This window comes from Dipodomys spectabilis, unplaced genomic scaffold, assembly GCF_019054845.1.
Source record: "Dipodomys spectabilis isolate Male_0828 unplaced genomic scaffold, ASM1905484v1 ptg000032l, whole genome shotgun sequence".
NCBI classification, from domain to species: domain Eukaryota; kingdom Metazoa; phylum Chordata; class Mammalia; order Rodentia; family Heteromyidae; genus Dipodomys; species Dipodomys spectabilis.
In genome coordinates this window covers 2,960,045-2,984,964 of record NW_024870709.1, presented here as the reverse complement: position 1 = coordinate 2,984,964, position 24,920 = coordinate 2,960,045, and the positions used below count along the sequence as shown (strand labels likewise).

Here is a 24,920-nt window from a genome sequence, read left to right as displayed (position 1 = left end):
ATCATCTGCTTGGGAAAATGTGCAAAGGTTATAAGCATGTCTGACAGCTAGAAACCACTGGCAAATGCTAATTTGCCACTGCAAACCTAATTAAGCACCCAGGAACTATACTAGTGAGAAGGAAGAATTATTGGTCAAAATATTTGCCCTTATAAATAATTTCATGATTGGATATAAAGACTTACTATTACTTGGCATCACTTTAAATACAGTCCTAGTTGTTTCAATTGAAATACCGAAGTTGTCTATTTCCCAACTCGTACTCTAGTTTAGAGGTTAGGGAATAATGACAGTTACCCTAAAAACGAAAATATCCAAGTTTGTTACCTCCTTTGCCTTTCCTCTGAATCCGTAAGGAAGCTCATTGTCAAGGAATCCCTCGTCCCCTGGACATGTATCTAGTGACCCCCACACACGTGTCAGAGTCTGGCCCTAAAGGGCCATGCTCAGGGTGTTGCTCATTCTAATTCAGTGAATTATCTTTAGCTTTGTAATACATTACAGATAAGACTTGGTTCTAGGACATTTTTGTAGTATCCAGTATCAATACTGAAACTTTTAGGGGCTTCAAACCAAGCCAGGAAGGATGTTGGAGATATCTCACGTTATACTACAAGAATGTAAACTGGAGATGTGAAAGCAAGTGAGCAAGTTTGCTTCAGAGCTCATGGGTAGCCATGCTAGGCTAGAAACAAAATCTTCATTTATTAATTTGCAATCTTTTCACAATGACCCCAGGCATACTTTTAGCCGTGCAGGTTATATTTTATAGCAGTTAAATGATTGTTAGTGGTTAATGTTGATTAACTCTGATTATAATCGTTCTCAAAACAATAGCAGACAGGTTGTGAGAAAATAGACAGGATGAAGAGTAAGAGAACCCAGAGAACTTTAGAACTTTATTTCTTAGCACTGGTCTTGTGTTGATTGATGAGTATCAGTGAGCACAGGCAGCATTGTGGCCAATCATCAAACTTTTACCAGGCACTGGGGAAGACTGAGAATCAGGGCCCTTATATTTTTGTTGCTTTAGAAAATATGTTTTAAGGTGAATTCCTTGTTCATTTTCTTTGTACTCTGCTGGGGCACCATGTAAATTCTAGATATCAAGTAGCTTCTTTTTTTAAATTTTAATTTTAATTTTTTGTGAACATACTGTCAAGTAGCTTCTGTGATCACTGTTTCTTCTTTCCTTTAAAAGTTACAGAATGACTTAGGTAGCCCATGTCTTAAGTTATAGACTGTTCATCCTTCACCTGGCTATGCAGCAATGGATAAGTCCTAAACTCTCAGAATCTTACTTCCTTCCTTTGAAAACAAGGAGTTGAACCAATCACTTATAAGACCTTTCACCATTCAAATGTATTGAAGGGCAGGCTATGATACCTCAGATATACAAGGTTTTTTACAGTGATGGTTCAAAGTAGCTAGGCAAAGAATTATTACTGCATTAGAAAATAAGAGGAATAAAATGAATATTAAGAATAATTTTTTAGCCAGATGTTTACCACATCAAACATAATTTACAATTTTTACACTATCATGATGTTTCATAGTTTTTGGTATGCCCTACCGTTCGTGACCTTGTTTTATATGAGAGACAACACAGCACCAACATCAAGAATGCAGGTACTCTCAGCCAATACACTGAACCTATGAGAAGTGTTGCAAAGAAGAAAAGATCCTTCATTCCATCAGATTCTGTAGCCCTTCTACATGATGTTGGCATCATATTTTATGCTAGAAAACACCTTTGTTTGGTCATTTTGAATGTCTGCATAGTGTGTGAGATCTACTGGAGGTGACACCAGAGGTCAAGCACTATTTTTAGTTCTACCATTTGTACTGCAACCTTTCTTTCCATGATATACTTTTAATGCCAAGTTTGAAGCAGCTGAGAAGAATTGTCTTTACAGTAGCTCTTGCTGCAAGCACTTCCAATTTTCTCTATAGCAATAATGAGACTAGGTCAAGAAAGAAGAGGCTCTCAATGATTGAGAGAGCAAATGGACTGCATCCTTCTTTAATGAAACATGTAAACTGAACAATTGTACTTAGATGATTGGCTTCAAATTATCTATTTCTATATCTATTTATTGTGTATAATGTATTTGTCATAAATATCAGTGTCTTTCAGGATGTCACTTCTATGAAAACTGACGTGCATTTAGATAAAGATGAAAAAGATGGGGTATCACTTATTGATTCATCTTCACTATGTCTTCTCTATTTCTCTTTAATTAACATATTAAACATGTACTTTAACATACTATTTCTTTTATGAATAAAAATAAGAACAAGAGAAATTATGTGACATCCCAAGTTCTCACAAACTTATAGACAGAACTAGATTCATAAAACTATTATCAGTTGAATTCCAGAGCTCATGCTCTTCTCTTTATATCTAAAGTTTTATCTCTTGTTATTTGGCATGTATTTATGATTTGTAATTTCTTTTCTTTTGTCAGTCTTGGGGCTTGAACTCAGGGCATGGGCCTTGTCTGAGATTGTCTGTGCTCAAGGCTAGTCAGTGTTCTACTACTTGAGCCACAGTGCCACTTCTGGCTTTTTCTGAGTGCTTTAATTGGAGGTTAGAGTCTTGTGGACTTTCCTGCCTGGGCTGGCTTTGAACTGTGATCCTCAGATCTCAGCCTCCTGAGTGGTTAGGATTATAGGTGTGAGCCACCAAGCCCAGCTGCGATTTGTAATTTCTTGAGTGAAGTATTTTTGCCTCTTGGAGTGAAAGGGCTAGTATACACAAGAAATACAACTTGTGGAAAGGAGTGCTCTTTTCACAACAACAAAAACATATTAGGAGAGAATGTATGCTAATAAGAAACAATGGACACATTTAGAGTAATACAATTTAAAGTGAAGAAGCAGAAGACAATCTTGTATGCACTTTCTTATAAAATGAATAGAGCAGGCTCTGAGTTCAAGCTCCATGATCAACAGCAACAACAAAACCCCAAAGATCTGGGGTATGTTTTCTTCCCCTCTCATTTGCTCCGTGCCTTGGTAAGTTTGGATTCTGGCTGGGAGAGCCCCAGACCACCCAGGTTCCCATGGCCAGTCCCTGCCATCTCCCGCCCATCCTAGATGCCTACTGTAGCTAGCCTTTGAGGTCCTTCATGTGGTATTACCAGAAACAAATAAATATAGAGTGTCTATTAAGTTTGTATTCCCCCCCCCCAAAAAAAATGAATAGAGGCTAAACAGAACAGCTTTACAAACTGTAAAATAGAATTGTTCCTCACGTGATCTTAACTCAACCAAGAGGAATGTTTTCTCTCACAATACAAACATATACACACACCCTAATGAGAATCTATTTGTTAAAAGAAATCATTACAATAGAAAGACCATCCTTTCATGAATTACCTTTTGCTAATAAATAAATGCATCTGGACGATATCACTGAGGTGCAGGCTATTGAATTTTTTCTCTGTCTTTTCTGACTCTGTTACACCTTGACCTCATGGCTTTTGCCGAACTGCTTGTAGAGATGCCTGAGTTTTATTCAGTTCCCTTCCCTCCCTTCTTACATTCATAAAGTGTTACCAGAGCCGCTTTCGATCTCCTTCTACAGAGAGCTGATGTGGTGATTTGAGTTTTCTGTAGCAGTTCTGCAAGAGTCAAGAGCTCTGTTCAGTTCCCAGAAGGGCAGGGCTTTATCACATTACCTTTTTTTATTGAAGGTTCCGATAACCTTGGTACAGCTGGAGTTGTCTCCTCCGCACACTCCACACTTGTCATACTGCAGCTTGGAGCCGATGATGCCATCGCAGCCAGTTCGCACACACCTTCCTCGGACACACACCGAATTGCTGTACGGCCGGCATTCGGTCCCGTCGGTCACCTGAGTCAGGACAAACACCTCAGTGGTGAGCAACCTCTGTGCATCGGGTACTTGGTTCTTTTAATAAGCTAACAATTCCTAAATTGTGATTTTTTTTACTTTGATTGGAATAAATTGTACCTCAACAACAACCACAACATCAAGCATCCTATAAGACTGCCAACTTCTTACTTTCCAAGAGTATCTAGCCAAACCCTCCTTGACAAATGCAGGCAGGAAGATCTGCAGAAAACTAGATTATGCACTTTCTCCTTTGAGCTTAATTCTTTATTTGGTAGGTGATCCAATTTTTGTATGCAATTTTTTGTATGCAAGTTTTAGATGCAAACCATGTTCCCACAGCATAATCTGTCCTTTTTGTGTGGATGAAAACAATCTTTTCACTCCATGTGTGGGACTATTACTCCTGCAGAGAGTGGAGTCTAAGTAGGCTTAAGAGCACAATGATTCTTCTTTGTTGCATAAGCATTAGTACAGTAACGGATTTAAAAATCTAAACGTATTCAAAACTTGAAAAGCCTCCTCTCTTGTGGGTTGAATGAACAGACTCAAACACATTGCCACAGAAAACAGAATCAGGGAAGTCAGGAAATTAGGTCCTCAAAGAGACTGGTTTTGTATAAAGGAATTAGTGTAGTTAAGAAGCTAGGCTCAGAGAGATAAAGGCTGCATGTTTTCTCTCGTATGTGGAAGCTAGAATTGATTGCCAAATATGTAAGTCAATGCCTTGGGTGGTAAGCCAATATTCATTCATGTATTAATTGAAATATGGTAGATTTATGGAGAACTCAAACAGTGTAATTCCTTAGGAAGGCAAAATTATAGTTCAACATAATCAACACCAGGAAACAGGCACTTGGAAAGATAAGTTGGGGCCAAGGGGTCTGAGGTACATAAATGAAGAAAAGAAGAGGGGAAGAATGCAGTCAAGAATGCCATATATATATATATATATATATATATATATATATACTACAAAATTAAAGAAAAGTGAGGGAAAGGGTCAATTGGGAGGGATGGGTAAGAATGTTGACGGGGGAGGGGCATTGATCAAAATGCAGTGTATTCATAGACAGTTTTGTTGAATGACAACTGCTTTGTACAACTACTTAAAGATCATAAAATATTAAAAATACAAAGCTAGTAAAATATAGTATGTGCATAAACTGCAGCTTTTGTTCATGACTGCATACATAGATATTAACATACATGCTTGAATTGCAACATGAGAGAGTCTGTCTTTTCAGTGTGTGTGTATGTGAGTTTGCCTATGTGTTTATAAATTGAATATATTTCAACATGTAGCGCTTCTCTATCTAGTGGTGTGTCCAACTGATGTTTCTGCTTTTTATATTCAAAATTAAAATGTGTTATTTCATATCAAAAAGATGTGTCTTAAATGTTACGAAAATGGAGTATTGGTTTATTTTTCAATTATATGTCTATGTGTATACACATATAAATTTCAGAAGTCTTTTAAGACATAGCACCTACTAACAAATTACATCGTGTTTGAAAAAAATCTACTGCCTAAGACTGAAGGCTAGAAAAATCAACTTTAGTATTTTTAGAAAATGCTTATCTGTGAAAAAAACAAGGAGCAGCTATACACACATAATGTGTACATCTAGAAGAACACTAATTTATATTAAAGACTTCAGAACTATTCAACACCGTGAATCAGACAGAGTGATCTTGAGAGCTATTTTCATAACTCAGCAAAGGAATCCTTAAGGAAAATGTTAGAAAAGTAGAAAGGGTTGGCTTTCTAAGCTCCCTTTAGACATGTGCCTAAGAAATGCTAGATAGTTCTACAGTTATTTTGAAGTTAGGGTCACTTTTCAACTCTTCAACTTCTTTGAGAGTAACTTACGGTGTGCAAAGGATAGCTTTTAAAACATTTACTTGGATCTGTGTAAAAATGGTCTTTATTCACTGTATAAAGCTTGAAAAATACAGAAACTATAGAGATGGAAACAAAACCTCTCCAAAATCTAACCACCCCCTAAATAATGACATTTATGTTCGGTATGTGCTGGCTACATTTTTTTCCAAATCATTTGCACCTCGGAAGCCGACCACTCCTCCAGTCGGTGTGGACTCACCTTGGGCGAGAAGACCACGTAATAGCCAGTGCCCCTGGCTCTGCAGGTCAGCTTGCACACATCGGCTGGCAGCACGCCTGCGTATTTGGGAACCCATTCCACAAACGTTTTGACTCCCTTTGCATCAGACTGATAGCCATTTTTAGCTTCACACTGCTCAAGGCGAAAAGATTTACCTAGGAAACAAAGCACATTGGCATTCATCCTTTATCTGCTCTGACACTCAGCTGTATTCTTGCACATTTATGTAATTGATAGGAAGAAATGATGTGAACATTATTTGTTATACAGAGCTTCTTTGGCACCAAGGTAGAACAATTTCAACTAGATAGAGTTGACAATAGAAAGGCCAAATCAAAGCTCAGCAAAATAAAACACCACAAAGTGGGTACTTGCAGAACGGCGGGGTAGAGTCAAAGGGAAAGGAGTAGATTAATGAAGAGGAGAAGAGGAGGAAATAAGACAAAACATCTAATGTATATAGTACAGTTTAAGAGAAATGAGGGCAAGGATGTGTAGAGGAAGGTTGGGTAAGAATGTCCTAAGGCATGACATTAATCAAGATACACTGTATTCATAAACTGCTTTGTTAACGTCAACTCCTTAAAGATAATAAGAAAAAGAAAATATTAAAAAATAATTATTTTAGTCTCAGTTTTCCAAATACACTGGTTTCAATAATAATGATGATTTAAGATTGTCTGCATAGTTGCTATCGACTTACACATTAGTGCAAGTGGACAATGTAAACTTAATTTGATCTCTCCAGCTTCTAATGATTTCTGTTAGAATAAAAACATTATATATAAGGAGACATTGTAGATGCATGTTGGTGGCTCACACCTATAATTCTTGCTACTCAGGAGGCTGAGATCTGAGGACCATGGTTCAAAGCCAGCTCATATAAGAAAATCTGTGAGGTTCTTATCTCCAATTAACCATCAGAAAAGCAGAAGTAGAGCTGTGGCTTAAAGTGGCAGAGCACTAGAGTTGAGCAAAAGAGCTCAGAGACAATGCCTAGGCACTGAGTTTAAGCCTCAAGACTGACAAAACCAAAAAGTAAACACAAAACAGACCTAGACATTGTAAAGGATAGGAGCAGCGTACCATTGGGTGGGCAGGGCACGACGCTGCAGGAGCGGTAGATGGCTCTCTTCCCTGTGCAGTAGCGGCCACTGTTTCTGGGTGCAGGGTTGTTGCAGTGGCGATAAGCAAACTGTACTCCTCCTCCACAAGAGCGTGAACACTGGCCCCAGGGGCCCCAGGACCCCCAGTTACCATGGCTTGATGTCTGAAACAGAACAGAGAAGGTATTTTAAAATCGGAGAAGGGGGAATGTACCTTTGTGAATCAGTTACATACAATGACACAGTGGAAACTTTATGACAGCGTTAATGTTTTCAACACCAGAGCATTTCCAATCCCGGGTAATTCACCTCTTCTCTACTGTAAAAGATCTAAAGTGGCTCCTTGATACTGAGCCCACAACAATGATTGCCTTCCATTTCCTCTATACCGTTTCAACGTCTGTCTCTGGATGTTATAAAACCCTGCTCATTGTCACTGAACTGTGTTGACTTTCTGTGTACTCTGATCCTGGATATGTAAAGAAGTGTCTAACACTGATGATTTTGTGTGATGCCAGATATTGCAGGATTGTACTTGTATCTCTTTCTCCATTAGTCTTAAAATTCTCTGGTTCTTTTGTTGACATCGCATCCTCCCTGTTGCAGATTCTACTCCATACCTAAGTGCATTTGAGCTAGGCTTGACTAAATTCATTAAATGTCCCAGATACTGAAAGGGACCTTCAGCCAAGCTGCACACCCCACCCACACGGGAAAGGAGTAATGCTCTCATGACACCTGATGTCTATTCCTCTTGAAATTTTGCAGGAGACTCCAGAAAGCACAATATTGCATGCCATTTTGCCTGGAACGGATTCAGAACTGGATCTGATGTCCCATGCTGGATGACCTGATGGACCCAAGATATAACACAGGGCATCAGTCCCCTGGGGACACTGCCAGTCTTGCAAATGAGAATGAATATATATTTTGATTTAGCTTAGGAGATTAAGGCAGCAGGTGCGAACCAGATGTTGGACTGTGTGTTTATCATCACATAGCTTCTATAGCTCCACCGCTTATATGAGTTGCTATGGGAATAAAAAGCAACCACACTGGACCAAATCTGTGTAAGAATTATGCAGGCAGCTTTGTTACCATTTCCTTACTGAGTTAAAATGAATATGTTCCAATAGTTTTTACAAGAGGGGATTTAAAAATGTGTTTCCATCTGGAGCTCTTTTGGGGGGAGAGGGGGGCCTCTATTGGATGGCCTCTGGCTTATATTCTTATAATTTGTGAAGAAATCCCTATTATCTCCCTGTTCTCCAGCGCTGGGTTACTAATAGTGGTTACAGCAGACAAACTATGATATTGTAACAAGATTCCTAGGGGAAAACTACTTGAATTAGGAAATAAAGCCCTTGGATGGCAATTCCCATATATGTCCCAGGAACTTGTTTCCCCAGTTGGGTGCCCAAAGACAAAGAAAACGACTTACTGAGTAATATTTCTTCTTTGTCTTGTCTACACACTTGCCCTGCAGGCAGATTCTCCCCTTGCCACAGGGCGTCCCTTCCACGGCCGGTAGCTTCTTGGTTAGACATACCATCTGGCCCTGGCGTACCACAGCGCACCACAACCGGGCGCAAACGTCCATGCCAGGACACACCGAGTACTCGGGCCCAAATGTCAGGTTGCACTGCTGAGTGGCATCGTAGGTCTGTCCCGGGAGCTCTTCAGGGCCCAAGATCTGCTTCCGTGGTAGATCCAGCAGGCAGTTACCTAGAAGAACAGAACAACCCACAACGATCGCTATTCTGGGTTAAGATTTCAAATCACTACTGTAGGAGATCTTAAAATGAAACAGTGTATGTGGTATGGACATTGATGTACACATAAATCTGCAGTTTAATGTCTTGGGACAGGGACTTGTGAAGGGTAGCATTAGGCCCTTGGTTGGAATTCAGCATCTTCCCTAGGAGATGTTCTTGAGAGTACCTGGAGATGGAAACAGGCTAGTAGCAGTATGAATACATGCAACAAAAAATTGTGAAAGTAACCATTGGGCTCAGTGCAGGTGGCTTCTACTTTTAATTCTAGCTGCTCAGAAATCCCCAGGTCCAGGGGATCACAGTTCAAAGCCAGTGAGATGAGAAAAGCTGCAAGAATTCATTAAAAAAAAAACAACTGGCAAAAAGCAGGATGGAGACATGGCTCTAGAGATAAGAATGCCAGCCAAGAGTCTGAGGTCCCAAGTTTAATTCCTTGTACTGGAAAAGAAATGAAAATGGAAAATAACCATTGAGCTGAGACACCAAAATCATGGACCTACAAGTCTGAAAGTTAATTAGATAATGATTATTCCAAACAAGTTTGAGAAAGATTAATCTAAGGCATCCTATTTGCATCTCATTCTCCATTTTGAATGTGTCTGCCTCTCACCCATTTCCTTTCCACTAGATCCAAGATAATCCTCAAAGTGGTATCTGGCGCATCTCAGCACACTAAGCATTTGCTTAGTATCTAGGTGGTTCTAGAGACATTCTAGGTTTGACCCAGATCCACTTCAACAGGTCTTCCACTAAAGTAAAGCAGATAGAGTAAACAAAGTATTTCTCCCAGACTGATAGAAATTTTAATCTATCGTTCAATATTCACAAAAGAGAAAGGACTGTGAGAGAATAATAATTTGGCCCATCTTTATACGCTTCTCTTTTTATTCTTGCCTTTGAATATGTTTTTATATAGAGTAAATATTTGTTGAAATTTACAGCATGTCCACCAAAACCAAGTTGGTGTCTTGATTCATTGTATGTGGGGGTAAGAAACAGGATCAGAACAAGTATGAATGACACACAAAGTGCTCAGAAGCTGGGACAGAGATAACATAAAATCAGAAACTTACTTGTGGTTCTCTTCTTCCAAAATGATTGCCAAAGAATCCCAGCCCAGGGGAGGGGAAAGTGGGGGAAAATAAAGGAAGGAGTGACATTGTCCAAAAAGCATTGCACTCATTAATTGACCTATCGATTGTAACTGTTTTGTATGGTTTGATGATGATGATGATAATCAGTTAAAAAAAGAATCTCTACCTAGTGAGATGACACCTATTTTTTTCTACTCAAATGCTCATGCATGATAATTGCCCATCGTTGTCTCTATTTTGTTGATTATTTAGGTGTTTTCACTGATTATAATATCAATAAGAATATTAGCATGAAGAAGAATAGCAATAAGAATATAATAGCAAGAAGGAAGAGAAGGAAGAGGAGAAAAAGAAGAAGAAGGAGAAGTGGGGAGGGGAGGAAGAAAAAGATAATGATGATGACAATTCTCAGTTCTTTATGTTTATTAGATTATTACTTTTCTTTTTCTAGGTCTGAGACTAGGACTGGAACTCAGGGCTTGCATCCACTTTCACTCATTGGCTAGCACTCTACCAAATGAGTCATATCTCCAATCCCTAGATTACCTCATGTGCCTAGGAACCCTATGATGTAGACCCTTTGATTTTATTTAGTTTAAAATAAGGAGACTGGATAATATAAAAGATAGGGCACTTACCCCGGTCACATAGTTTTGTGGTTTTGTGCTCAGAGCCATGCCTCCTCATGGCTACATGCTGCCTCTCTTAGACATGTGGCTAGCTGACTTCTTTTCTTGCCAAAGGCCAAAGTTTGTAAAGATCCCTTTAGGGCAGATATCATATTTAAGGCTAGAAACATCTGGCCTGAAGTCTAGTCCTGGTAAAACACTAACTGGCTACATGTGCCTGGCCAAGTTCATTAACCTCCCCTTAATTTATTTTCAAGATCTATGTAGTATTTTCTTTTGCCCCTATGATAGCATAAAGGTAGAATTAGCTAACACACTCTCAAAGGGAAACCAGAAAAATATTTTTTAAAAGAAAAACAAGTGAGTTGTGTTTCTATACATTTAACAACCTCTTACATATATTCCAGCCATTCTTTTTTTAATAGAAGAAAACCATTTGACCTGAAAATCCTCACTTGCCACCAAGAAACAGGTTTTTTAGCACATTTTAAGTTTACTGGAAATGTTTTCATAACTACATTCAAGGTTTTTCCTTACACCAATGTGTCCATCTGTGATGGAGGCATTATATGGAAATGAATAAGGAGCAAAGCTCTCATTTCACATCAGAGCCAGAGCATTTGAATAGGTAAAGCTTCTTAAGACAGGCCAGAAAAAGCATTAAAAAGAAATAGCCCGCCAAAGAGAACTTGGGGAGAAAAACACAGAGTTATAAGGCAAAATATTCACATCAACTCAATAGGAAAGAATGATAGTAAAAACCCTCACTAAGCTCTGTTTACAAGATGGAAGAAAATCAGGCATTTTAGATGCCATGAGGAAGGGGGAGGAACCCTTATCTTCATTTGTCTATAAAAAGCAGCTTTGTATATACCAGGTGGGCTAACAAACTGCTGATGTTGAAGACTGTCAACCTATCTCTGAATCAGCAAGAATGCTTTCCAATTCTTCAAAAGTGCTGTTTGAAGAGATTTTTTTTTTTAATACTAAAAGCACTGATCATAGACCTTAATTACTGACCATCGACCGAAATTTGCCATTTGTGCCTGCCTATGGTACAGGTATATTTTACTTATTTTGACCCAAAAGAAGTCCTTACTTCAATATGGATCACTGAGAGTCACTGACATCCTCTTTCCTTCTCTAGTGCATGAAGAGTGAAAGGAAATGCAGAACACAATGTGAATCTGCCTATAGGAAAACATTAGACATTAAAACATAAACATTAAACATAAAAAGCATCCCTTTACAAAGGTTAATCCACTATAACTTAAAAAAATAAGTAATACATTTGCTTTGCTATTAAAATTATGTGGGAAACTGATTTTTCTTAAAGAGGTCATACAAAGTTAACCCTTCCTTACTGAAAATAAAATTAGTTCAGATGGGTGTGGTGGTGGTACATGAGTGTAACCTCAACAGGAGTCAGAAGCAAGATCACAAACTGGAGGCCAGTCTGGGCCTCCAAACCAAGAAAACAAAAACATGAAGTAAACTTTAGTCTGATATTCTCTCTTGGCTTTGTTACCAAATTTTACTGTTTCCATTCAGTCCCACAAGTTGCCTTGTTGTATCGTCTTCCCTTTCCTTTCCTTCCCTTCTCCTTTCCTTCCTTTCTCTTGCATGTGTATATAAATAGATAGCTTACAAGCAAGTCAACAGAAATGTGTACAGATTGCCTATCTACTCTTGCCCTCCACAGTATGTTAAATATGTCCAACAAGGCAAACAAGTTTAAGAAATTCAGCACAAGTGATTTGAGAGAGACAATAAAGGGATGAGTTGGTCATTCCTTCACCACTGATGTTTACAGTGGAGGATGAAGAGGATGCCTTCCTGTCTCCAGGAAACACAACAGAATATAAAAACCCTGTTTTTATACCTTTGACTTTTAGTATTATCTTTGACATGAAGTAGAAATGGTAGGATTAAAGAGGTTGTCTTTTTTAATTTTAAATTTAATTTTACTTTGTTCCTTCCCATTTCTAGTATTGTAGTTATTTCAGCCTTAGTCTCCCTTTTACTATTAAGGCATACAATTAAGCATTGATCCAAATATTCATGGCCTAGAAGAAATCTATTAATGTTCCTTCAGAAAAATACCCGAGGGCCTATAACAGCACTGGATAGGTTCCATTTTTGTTTTCTGTCTTCATCTCCCCCAATCTACAGCTCTCATTTAAGACTTTGTTTGGAAAAATCAAACACTGAGAAACAGGAATATCTTCCTACTCTTTGATGAACCATTTTGCCTCATGATAACAAAGAAAGGCCATTGACAAAGGAGAAAAGGGTGTTAGCCAGAGCAAGCCTAGGAGTTTGTTTGTGAAAATATTGGAGACTTTAGAGTCACTGCTCAGCAGAGGCAATGGCCAGGAAATAGATGACTTCTGCATGATTTAAGATGAAGTAAGGTTTTCATACTAGTGTATGTCTAGGACAACCAGAAGAGGTCAAAAGCTATGTACATATGACCATATAACCTGATGCTAAGCAAAATGAACCCCAAGATAGGTACATAAGAGATTTTTATCTTTCTTGTTGTTCTTTTTAATATACTTTTAATGTACTATGTGGGTTTTTTTTGTCTCTTTGTATGGTACAACCCCTGTTTTCACTGTATTTGATTCTGGTGCCCTGAATCTTGCATATACATCTTTTTTTTTTTTAATTTGGGGAGGGGAAGGGAAATAATAATGCTGAAATAAGGATACAGGTTGACCCATTGTAACAATGAGATGTACAAGACACTATGTTGAAAACGAACTTTACAAGTTTGCAGGGGTGGGGAAGTTGGAGAGGTGAAGAGGAAAGGGATGGTAAGGGAAAAACAAAGGAGGGTAACAATTCTGGATAGGAAATGGACTCATTACCTTGCTTAGGTAACTGTAACCCTTCTGTACAGTATCTTTACAATAAAACATATATATTTAAAATTAAAAAAAAGCATAGGCCACTATGGCCACAAAGTATCTCATTTTTATTCTTCCAAACAGCATATTTGTTGTGAAAAATCAAAACACAAAGTAATAGTCTTTGAATTTTGTTAATACCACCATAAAAACTGGATGTTTCACTCTTATTGTTACCTTAAGCAGCCAGCAATTAAAGATTCAGAGACCCGGTTTTCCAATAGTACTTTCTCCAAGTTCTATGTTCAGCCGGTGGCTTTTAAAATAAGCTACATGCTAATATTTAAAACTGTTGTGAGTGTTCGTGAGCTGTGTCTATGAAGGGGTTGGCCTTTTTCCTCAGTTTGCAGTGTGGACTAAAAGATGTAGCAAACACAGCTATCTTTATGGGACTCAAGGTTACCAAGCATTTGAGAAAGGAAATTCAATAAGCTGCTTTTACTGCACAATTTCTTTGCCAATGCTTGCCCTTATTTTAGAGGATCATACTTCTAGCCACCTTGCCTACAGCTTACTTATATAAACACTGCAGAATTTCTACAAGTATCTTGGCCGAGGGGCAGAGGAGTCCCATGAGACACGGCTGACATTTCTCTGAATCCCAAATCACCAGATACTGTTACATGGAAGTGTGCACATTTGCTCTTCAGCCGTAAATTGCCTATCTACGTTGCATTTCCGCTGAAGTCTCAATCAGGAAACACTCAGTACTAGTGGATGTAAATCTGACCATGACAGGGTGCTGGAGAGACCACCTACTTCTGGCTGATCAATTTTAAACTAAATCCAATGCTTTGACCTTGAACTTACTGTCTCACTTCTACTTAAAGAGCAAGAGGGAGAATAAGATACACAGGAAAGACTTTTCAGACAATGCACTCATCAAGGGCCATTAGGGAGTTGTAGAGATTCTATAAGAATGTCTGCTTAAAAACTGCCATCGCTTTGCTGCCTTTACATTAGTGTTTCCATTGAATTTTTGTAAATGACTAGAAATCTTCTTTGTGTGTATGGATTAATGTATCAGTGCGAAATATTCAGGTCCCTTTAGGCCTAAATACTAATGGGATAGGTTTGGGGCTTTTGACCTTGTAGAAAATGAGATCATACCACTTATACATCTTACATTGTAGGGCTACATTTTATTCTTGCCTCAATTTACCCATTTGAAGTTTTCCCCAATCCCATAGGAGGTTTATTACTTAAAGCTATTATTAGCTTTGAAAATTAGCATAGAAAATAGGAAAACTAAAAGATATTAAAAAAGAAAAAAACAAGCTGTCAGTACAAGTGCATGTAACTTCATGAGAGTAGAATGAAATTTTAGATATGGTCTCATAAATTTGTCAAAATATTAAATCATACACTGTGTACAACTAGGGTAAATTTACCACAGACTTATTATTTTACTTGGAGCCACAGATCATAAAACAATTATATGGAAAATTATGATCATTAATAATTTCTTTTTCATACAATTTAAATTCCATATTTAGAAAGAGTCCAATTTTAACAGTGAAAAGAGGAACAAAAGTATATGTTCTTCCCTAAATAATGAGAAGTCAGAGCTATAAGCTTTCTTCTAATCCTACCGTGTTTGACCTCCTGTGTTTCTATTATTTTGAAATAATAAAGGATACTAGAAAATTTATGACAGCTTGTTTTGAAGACTACTTAGTGGCCAGGATTTATTATTTCTAGAAACTTCAACTTCCTCTATATTTTTATATAGCTTACAGCACGAATCCTAGTCTTAACAGATTTAATAAAGTGTATTACGCTCTTTGACTGTCTCTTAAAGAGACTATCAAAGATTTCCTTTTGATTCTCTTAAAGTAAATTCCCTTCATTCAAATTACTCCTCAGTTTTTGTTCTGAAGTGCTGGCAAGATGAAATCAAGTTCTCCCAGTCAATAAAAACATAGAACACGTCCTTTCCTGGCTTTATGATACCAAAAAAAAGAAACCAGTGAGTTATCACCTACACCTTAACCACCTGCTATTATATGCACTAACAAGTAATGCTGAGAATCACACTAAGAGCAGACAAACCAAGATGTCTGCCAAAAGTTCTGACAGGAAGCCTGTGGTGAAAAAAGGAATAAAAGCCAGGCTTTCAGGGCACCCGCTGCTAAACATGCTGTGTGGTCTCCCACACTGTTCCTCCTTTGAACTTTTCAATTCCAAAGCAAAAATACCATAGCTATCATGCCACCAAGAATGCCGGCATCACACACCAACAGAAAATCAATTTCCTTGCTGCGTCTCTGGCACTGTCTGCACAGCATTGTCCTAAAGGGCAGGAAGACCAGGATGAAGATGTAACAGAACAAAGCTCCTAAGAATGCAAGTACGTTCCCCTCTCAATGGTACATACCATGGCCATCATCCAGAAATTCTGTGATGGTGGCTGAGGTGCATTTGGACCAGGGTTTGGATGCATCAATGCTGGTTAGGATGGAAGACATTAAGCGCTTATCTTCGGTGGAACCAAAGTTCTCTTCACAGAATTTGGAATCGTCATGGGAGAGGCCAAGTAGATGTCCTAAGGGGAAAGAACAAAGGAAATTCAAATAAGAGAGTACAACAAGTTTGCTTTTCTATTTACTCCCTACAATGATGTAGCCACTTGCATTAGATTTTCCCTCACCAAACCTAGATGGGGTCATTTTAACTGGCCTTTCAAGAAGACAGACTGGACCCCAAGGATATAAAAGCTCCACCGTTAGTGGAGCAGTTGTTTGGCATGGACATTTGGATAAAATCTGAAGACTTCAACTGAGAAGTGGATAATCCCATAATTCATCTGCATCACATATGCTCCCTGACGCATAGAAACAAAGCTCTATTTAGTATCTGGAACTTATGAGGCAACTAAGGGATTGTCATAGCCATTGCCACATTCTCTTTTGATTGTCTAATTTTCTGCCTTCTCTCATCAACCATATGCCTCAAGAGAGCAAAGTATACCTCTTACCACCCACTGTGGAGACATCCGTATTCAACCGAATGACAGGCAAACTGTAAACATTGACTAGATGATTTTTGAGTGTCTTTGACTTGATTAAGTGGAATTAGTATCTTTCTGGTTATGTGCGACTGTATTCTGGCTTACATTTGTATCTTTTAGTTCTCTAGCAAATGCTGAGTATTTGTTAACCTTACATGTGAAGAGCTTACCTTAAACATACACCCATCTACATTTAAGAATGTCTAAAAGTACATGATCAAGTATTAAGATATTGAATTCACTGAGCAGGTGAATAATTGTTCAAAAGTACTCAGCCAGTGGCTACATGTACAGAAGCTACCTCAGGTCCTCTGCAAACCCAACCATCCCACAGTTCTTCTGTCTTGACAGATATTATTACTGAATGTCATACTTACCACATCTATCTATCTATCTATCTATCTATCTATCTATCTATCTATCTATCTATCTATCTATCTATCTATCTACCTATCTATCTATCTATCATCTCATATATATATATATATATATGTATATACATATACACCATATCCATTCATCTATATACACAATTACACAATACACACACAAACTGATTTTATTGTCTAACATCAATTTTCACACTAAGGATATATTGACATTCTTCAACAAATCTAAAACTGTTTTTTTTTAAAAAAAAATTCAGACCAGGAATCTAAGCATTTTGCAGAAACACCAAAATAAAGAAGAAAAACAGCAACAACAACAAAGCACCCTAGTGGTGTTTTAAGCCATTTCTTTCTAGAATGAATCATATAAAACACCACAGAAAGGAATGTTGAAAATAGTATAGCAAATTGATTACTTCATTCTCTTTAGATGTTCTTCTGTCAGGAGTCCAGTACACACCAGTAAAATTCAACAGAGATGAAATATTTTCATGCTCCATTCCAATTACTGTTGGCCAACTTGTTAAATCACCAACACCTCATAACAAAATTGTTCAGCGAGCAGCTGACTGCTGTTGTGGCTGAAATTTAAGTGACTTGGGTTTGGTGATGTTCCAAGCCTCCACATATTTATGCTATTTATTTGGTTATTGCCTTCAGTCATATTCGCTATGTAACCAAGTTTGCTCTGTGAAATCCTCCCACTTCAACTCCTAGTTGGTTTGTTTAGTAGCCTGGATGTATAACATAGTTTATAAAGCATGTCTCCAACAATACATAAAATTAACAGGGATCCATTTAGATTTTGAGTGGCATATTGATACTTTTTAAGGAATTCACAGTTCACAGGAAAACAAAATCTTCCTTAAAACTACAAAAAGTCGCTCAGTCTACCATGTACTAGAAGTTAGAAGTCCACTATGCAATTCTCCAAGCTTTCTAATCTAAGAACCAATACAATGGGATTTGTTAGAAATTTCACTCTGGTTTAAGTAGGTGAAAAGAAATCTCTGAATTATATTTATTTGAATCTAGATTTTATAGTTTAAAACAATGTGCCAATTTGTATCCCATTTTATAAGATAATCATATGTAAGGAAGTAACAGTCTTTTCCTCAAAATAAATATTAATAACACATGCACTTCCACATGCGTTTTTTATTATTGCATCAAGGGAATTTCACTTCATTAATGGAGCAGATTTAAAATTTTTGATCTAAAATACAGGCTACAGTTAGTCACCCTTTGTCCCTCCCATTTCTCTTAATGACATTTTTAGTAGTCAAAGTATAATATCAGCCTGGAGCCAGTGGCTCATGCTTGTAATCCCAGCTACTCAGGTGTCTGAGGTCTAAGGATCACAAATGAAGGAGTGGTACTCACTAGATGCTATGTTGAAAATGACCTATACAACTTGTGAATGGGGATGGGTGGGAAACACTGGGAGAGACATAGGGAAAGGGTAACATTGTCCAAAAAGAAATGTACTGTTTGTCTGACTTAGATAACTGCAACCTCTTTGAACATCATCTTTATAATAAGTATAGAAATTACATTAAAAAAAAAAGATATATTGTATTCATGAACTGCTTTGTTAAAGAGCAATACCTTTGTGCAACTACTTAAAGATAATGAGAGAATAATAATAATAATAAAAAAATAGAAACAAAGTAAAATACAGATTATATGGGAAACATGAAATTTACTTTAAATGAGCTTTGGGGCATAAACTGGATATTAGACAGAAAAGCAAAGCACCTCATTTAAAATTTTCAGTTATATCATCCAGGTTGTTTACTTTTAAATATTCTGGCTTAATCTGATGAATCAGTAGGACTGCTATTTCACATCATAGTGGAATTTTTGTGTTCCCCAAATTTACCAATGTACCTATAGAAATGAGTTGTCCCTCAATATACGTAGAACAAATTCCACAAGAAAAACTGTCATTCTGAGCATGCACCAATCTCATTTCCACGCCACTGAAACTAAAAGGAGTCATGGGTTTTATCCGATATCCAAGTCAGGCAGAAATAAATTCCAAGAAGGTTAACTGGAAGAGACAGAGTCTTCTGAGGGCAAATGAACTTTCTGACTTCCATGAGAAAAGTCTGTCAGCTGGCTGGCAAAAGCATGCTCTCCTCTCAAGGGCATGAGGAAAGGGAAGAACATTTAATTTCTCACCAACAGCCCGTTCCAGAAGGGCTGGAACCAGGGCACAGTGAGAGACTCACGTGACTTCCCTGAGGAGCTGGACAGGATTGAAAGGAAAGATCAGTGTGAGGAATGTTGGATGCTCTTCAGGAAAGATGTGCCTCACATACTAAAGATTGCAAGGAGGAAAAAGATTAACTTAAAAAAAAAACAACTTTCTTGAGTCCCCAAATCAGTTACATTAAGATATCTGATGTCAAGGCAAAATGTGCAAATATCATTGAGAACCTAATTTGCAGGTATTTCAAGTATGGTGATCATGGAAATCTGCAATCTAGAAAACTTTACTGAAAGCCACAGCTGACAACTGTGTATATCAAATAGTTGTGAAACTGGGATAATAATGTCTATTGACCTCCTGATTGCCAAGGTCAGACTTCAGCTTTAGATACCTGTCTTTTCAAGGATCCTCTGTTTGTAAATCTTCTACAGGGATGTTTAAAAATGAGTGATGTGTATCAGAGATGAAGAATTTCTGTAAAAGGGAACCCCAAGGAGCATTATCAGTAGGTGGGATTAAGATATATTCATGCTCCAGAGGGTCAAAGCCCATGTAAAATCTGATAAAAAAAAAAAGTGCTAAAGAAAGTGTTCATAACACTCTTCCTTACTTTCTTGTTTCCATTACAGGAGTATATGATGAGCTTTTAGAGCAATACAGAGTGGCATCGCCGAAGGTGAGGTATTGGAGCTGATAGAAGAAGGACTGAGAAACCCACACAGAGAGGAAATTCTTCCCCTTAGAGGCAGTGAAAAGTATTTGTTTCTAAAGAGTCAGAGAGTAAGAAAGGGAGGGTGTGGGAAAGATTCAAAGCAATTTGGAAAGTTACAAGAAGAATTTTGAGGAAGCTTCGTTGGTAAAACAGGATGTGAAAACTAGTGAGAGAAAGTTCAGACCAGTTTACGGGTGGCCATTCTAGGTTTAAACCAGAATTTCTGAAATCTTCCTTCACAAAAGAATTAGTATTTGCATTTAAAACCATTTGAACCCAACCTGTAGACAGGCAAAACATTGAACAGCATTTTGCTGATGAGATTTTGTTTAAAATTCTATCTTTCTTAGCAAATTCTTAGTTCTCCTGTGATGTAATTGGAAACTTCTCATCAAAATCCTGAGGCAACTGAGGGTCAAACTCCTTCAACTATTGGGCTTACTTACTAATAGCTTCTGTGTTTACATATTAAATAAGATCCAATAAAAAGCCAGAGTAAAATTTTAGAATAATGAAACTGTCTAATCCATAAGAATTTTCCAAGAGATGTGTTGGGAAAATGTGAGACATTCTACAACCCAGAACAGTATTTCACTGTTTGCAATCATTAGTAAAAGTCCAAGCATCAATTTTAAGTGCTTTGGTAGAAAATGTTGCACTATATACCCAATTGGTATTAGTTTGTATCATAAAAACGACCATCTTGCTAAGATTCATCACACAGAATAATAGTAGGAAGGAGTTTATTTGAATCATGTGGTCATGAATTTAGTGACAATATGTCAAAGCAAAATCTATGAGCTCCAGAGTCTGAGTTCTATTGTATAGCAATTGTTCACCTGATCATTTTTCCAGAATGGTAATTTTTGATATGGGCAAATGGGTCATATATAATTAAATTTGTTATTCTCAACACAGGTTGCAATAGTATCTAGGTGTCTCAAATAGACAAGTGCATCACATGTTAGAAAATCCATAATCTGTAGCTAGGATTAAGACCACACTACCTCAAAGCAAATGGCTGGATTGACTGTTTATTCAACTCAGGTATTCCTTTATGACGAGCTGGTTTATAACACTGACCTCAGGGAGGAAATTGGTTGTTTCTCTAAACTTTGTCCTGCAAATTAAACAGAATTTCAAGCTCTCATCTCCTGATCCTCACTAACCAATGATCGAGAGGGGACACAACACTGCATCCTCCAAAAATGTCACAAGAAGCCCTGTAATGTGTTTACTTGGGAAAGCACTGCTCAGATGAAGCATCTGTTTCTTAATGAGGTCATGTTTTTGTTTTACCTAATTTTCCAGCTGGGATTATAGAGGGGCAAGAAGGTTTTGCCAGGAGTTCCAAAGTGAGTCAACAGCTCACATGGGATCTGAATCTAGAGTTGCTTGAAGAAGAGACCCATGAGCTCCAATGATTAGATCATGTGCATCCATTCCAACAGGAATCCTTACATAGAATCAATAATGATCTTAAATATGTACTTAATAGCATTAAGTGTAAATGGAAATGTGGTACCAGTGATGCAATTTGGGCCAAAGGAAACAATTTATTTCATGCTTTAAGGAGCTCTGGAATTTTCTTTTAAATGAAGTTCAGAGTTACAGACTTCAAGCTGAATACTATCTAAAATATTATTATAGGAGTTGGTTTCAACTGTTAACCCCATAGTATAGGTGCTGTTGACCTTGTATAAGTTTAAGTTGACCTTGATATCAGTTTCCTCCTTGTGTTTCACATGGAATTCTTTAAGGACTAAATTGCATTGAAGATGCAAAACACACAGGATACCTGACTGGCATAGATCAAAGGATGAGTGCCTATACCTCTGATTTCTTTGATTGGTTCTACTTTTAACTACTGTGTATGCATGTCTTCAGTGTTTTTCATAAACTTTACTATAATGAAACACCTCGATTTGGGAGGGAAGGGAAATTTCCTAATTATAAAGGTAAAATAAATTGCATAGTAAGTGCAATTTTATGTGTTATGACACTTTTAACTTGCTAGTTTCCACACACATGGCAGAAAATCAATATGCCTCCCCTAGAGAAACACAAATTTGGATCTGATTTTCTTTTTTTTTTTTTTTAAGTCAATAAACACTAAACCTCTCAATGCGGTTTACACGTATAGCAAAGACCTATTCCCACCTTTCATCTGAGGGCCAAGAAAGACATTGTATGGCACTGCTCCAAACTGGGTAGAAAATCGTGCTCAGTTTATGTGGATTAAAGCGCTAGGTTTGGGGCTAAACAAATAACAAGTTTAATCCTAACTTCCTCTTTGTCTCACATCTCGTGGCCATTGGGATCTTGATTCTATGCCCTTGGCTTTGGTCTATCATGTTGTCAGGGCCTCCCTAGCTTTTCAAAACATACCCTTGTTTAATCTAATCATTGGTAGGAGCACATTCCCAGGCAGATCAGCACATCCAGAGAACACCCTCTAACCACAGCAAAAGACAGGCAGCCATGCTGTTGTATCTCCACCACTTCCAAAGCTTCAGCTGAGGATTGAGTCTTAACTTTTGTAAAACTGCCTGGAAGGGGTTAGGGAAACTCAGTGGAGTCGTCCACAGGCATAGTCCCTTAGTACCTTTTATAATTAACTACACTAAAGCCAACCACTGGCATGTTTGCAAATTAAGGGTTTCATTAAATAAGATCGTATTGCTACCCTCCTAGCAAATTGGAAGCTGGCTCAATATCAATAAAATTAGTGGTTTTAACAGCCATGTGTGCAGCAGGTGAAATCTTTATTATTACAAGCATATATATATATATATATATATATATATGAAATTTGACAAGTTAAAAGTACTAACTCAAAATGTAAACTTATATCAACTTGAAAATGTTTCTGCAGTTCACATTCGGATGGTACAATGGCAGTCAACATGTTCCTTCTCACCCAAGATACAAGAGACGTGGGTGAGGGCTGGGTTTGGATGGTTTGAAGTAGCTCTCTGAGATGTTCTGACAATTCAGCTAACATTTCATGACCATCATGGAAGGCATTAACATAATGGATAGAAATGGTACAACATCTCATGGTAGCTTTGCTTGATCTTCTTTCGTGTTCATTCTCAGTGTAGGAATTTCTCTTTAAGTGAAGGGAGTAAAAGAAAAATTAACACTGAGATCCACTTTCTTTGTTCATAAGATAATTCAGACTTGGTACTTTAAGCCACCATCATGCAGAATAAAAGGGAAGCCACTAGACTACCATGAAAACCTGTAAGTCAGTTAAGGAAAGTGTTATTCTTCATTAAATATATCCTGTTACTGCTTGTAGAAAAAATAAAGTTCAGGAGTTATGAGAGCAGCCTGGAAATTTTCCCCCAGCTTGTGTTTTTGCATGCAATAACACATTGACACTGTTTGCACGAAGCAAACTGCACATTTTGGAATGAGTTTCAGGCAGACACGAAATACTGGAAAAATGAGGTTTCAAAAGACCATTTCTATCACCATACGTAAACTGTATATAAAACTTCCAAATCCAGCCACTTGCAAGCCTCTAATAAAAAGGGAAGGAAGGAAATTGCATAAGAAAAATGGAGCAGGATTAGAATCCAGATGATGAGGAAGTTGGCTTGGTTGGCAGCTTTATGAGTTTCATGCCTCAATCCAAAAATAAAAGCTTTGGAACAGATATGTATTACAGAAGATGAAAGAGGCTACAGGGAGAAGACTCTAATGACACACAGTGGACTAGAATGTCCTCGGAGAGGTTACCTTTTCTAAAATCTTTAAGGCTCACACTCTATAATGTATGTTCATGATGTTGAAGACTAGAAAAAATTAAAGAAAAATGCAATTAGAAACTAAAGTGAATGAAAGCCATATATATTTTTTTTTAATGAAAAGAGAATTAAAGCCATACTCCACTGCCTCCAGATCTTAAATAGCTCAGATTAGGCCATTCGTAATACAAAGATGAAATTAAGTTGTCAGTGTTTTATTGAAGAATAAGTTACAGAAACATAAAAAAAGTAAATAGTAATGATCCAGCCATGAAATTAAAGGGGACACAGGATGTAAACATACAACAATGATTTAGGTTTGATTTTGTATCTAAAGCTCATTTATCTCCTATATTTTGTATCTTACATAATTATGGAAATTGTACTTTTAAGGTAAATTCATATTACATTTTTAAATATATATATTTCATAGAATGTTCATATAAGTTTAAATTGTTTTTTTTCTGCAGTCCTGGGATTTGAACTCAGGGCTTTGTGTTTGCTAGGTAAGTGCTTCTCCTCTTGAGCTAAGCCCTTTTTGCTTTGGTTTCTCTCAAATACGATTGCCTCTTTTTGCTCAGGGTTGGTCTAAGACCCAGCTCTTCCTGATCAAGCCTTCCATATAGGTGTGATTACATAGTGACGTCACCATGCCCAGCTTGCTGATGAAGATAACTTCTGCTAATTCCTCACCTCTCTCCCAGGCTGGCCTTACACCATGATCTTCCTAATGTCTGCCTTTCAGGATAGCTGGAATGGCAGTTGGGCAGCATCATGAGTGGCCCTGTGTGTTCTTATCAGAACCTAGCTTCCTACATTGCGATCTGCTGCCTTTACCTATGTAACCGGAAGCCCCGGTGTAGGGCTGTGTGCAGGATGTTAAGCTGTTCACTCCAGCTCCATTGGCTTGAGAGTCAAGGCATTTGGTCCTGAAGAAGCTGCTTTGATTGCCGCCAGGGCTCTGTTGGGGAAACCTCCCAGATGCTGATAGTGTGTGCAAACCCATCACTACACATCAACAGGGAAGCAGGCAGAAATAACCCTTCTGTGAGGAATGTGTAACCTCTTTCAGATCAGAGTGACAGTTCCTAATCCCGTGGATGGGCAAAGTCCAATTCTATCTCAGTGGCTTAGCTTTCCCATTACTTCCCCACCCACCCTCAGAGGAGCCATCCTGTTCTCTCAGAGACTGAGCAGCTGTCTTACAGAAGTTCTTTCACTCTGAGTAATGGTGATTAATTACTGACATCCTTAACAAAATTCTCCTTTAATTACAGTCCTCTGAAGTGTTGGGGCTAATTCCTCTTCATTTCTACTAGAGTGGGGAATGCTACCTTG

General features: G+C 37.8%; 1 protein-coding gene across 1 annotated transcript in view; it reads right to left on the bottom strand.

Annotated features, from left to right (window-relative positions):
- Adamts5 (ADAM metallopeptidase with thrombospondin type 1 motif 5) overlaps nucleotides 1–24,920 on the bottom strand; it is a 45,251-nt gene that overhangs the window by 7,304 nt on the left and 13,027 nt on the right. Inside the window, exons 3-7 of the mRNA XM_042676850.1 lie at nucleotides 15,879–16,046; nucleotides 8,533–8,816; nucleotides 7,072–7,255; nucleotides 5,965–6,140; nucleotides 3,684–3,859 (exon numbers count right to left, since the gene is read on the bottom strand). Coding sequence (XP_042532784.1) covers nucleotides 3,684–3,859; nucleotides 5,965–6,140; nucleotides 7,072–7,255; nucleotides 8,533–8,816; nucleotides 15,879–16,046 — 988 coding nt within the window. The remainder of the gene's footprint in view (nucleotides 1–3,683; nucleotides 3,860–5,964; nucleotides 6,141–7,071; nucleotides 7,256–8,532; nucleotides 8,817–15,878; nucleotides 16,047–24,920) is intronic.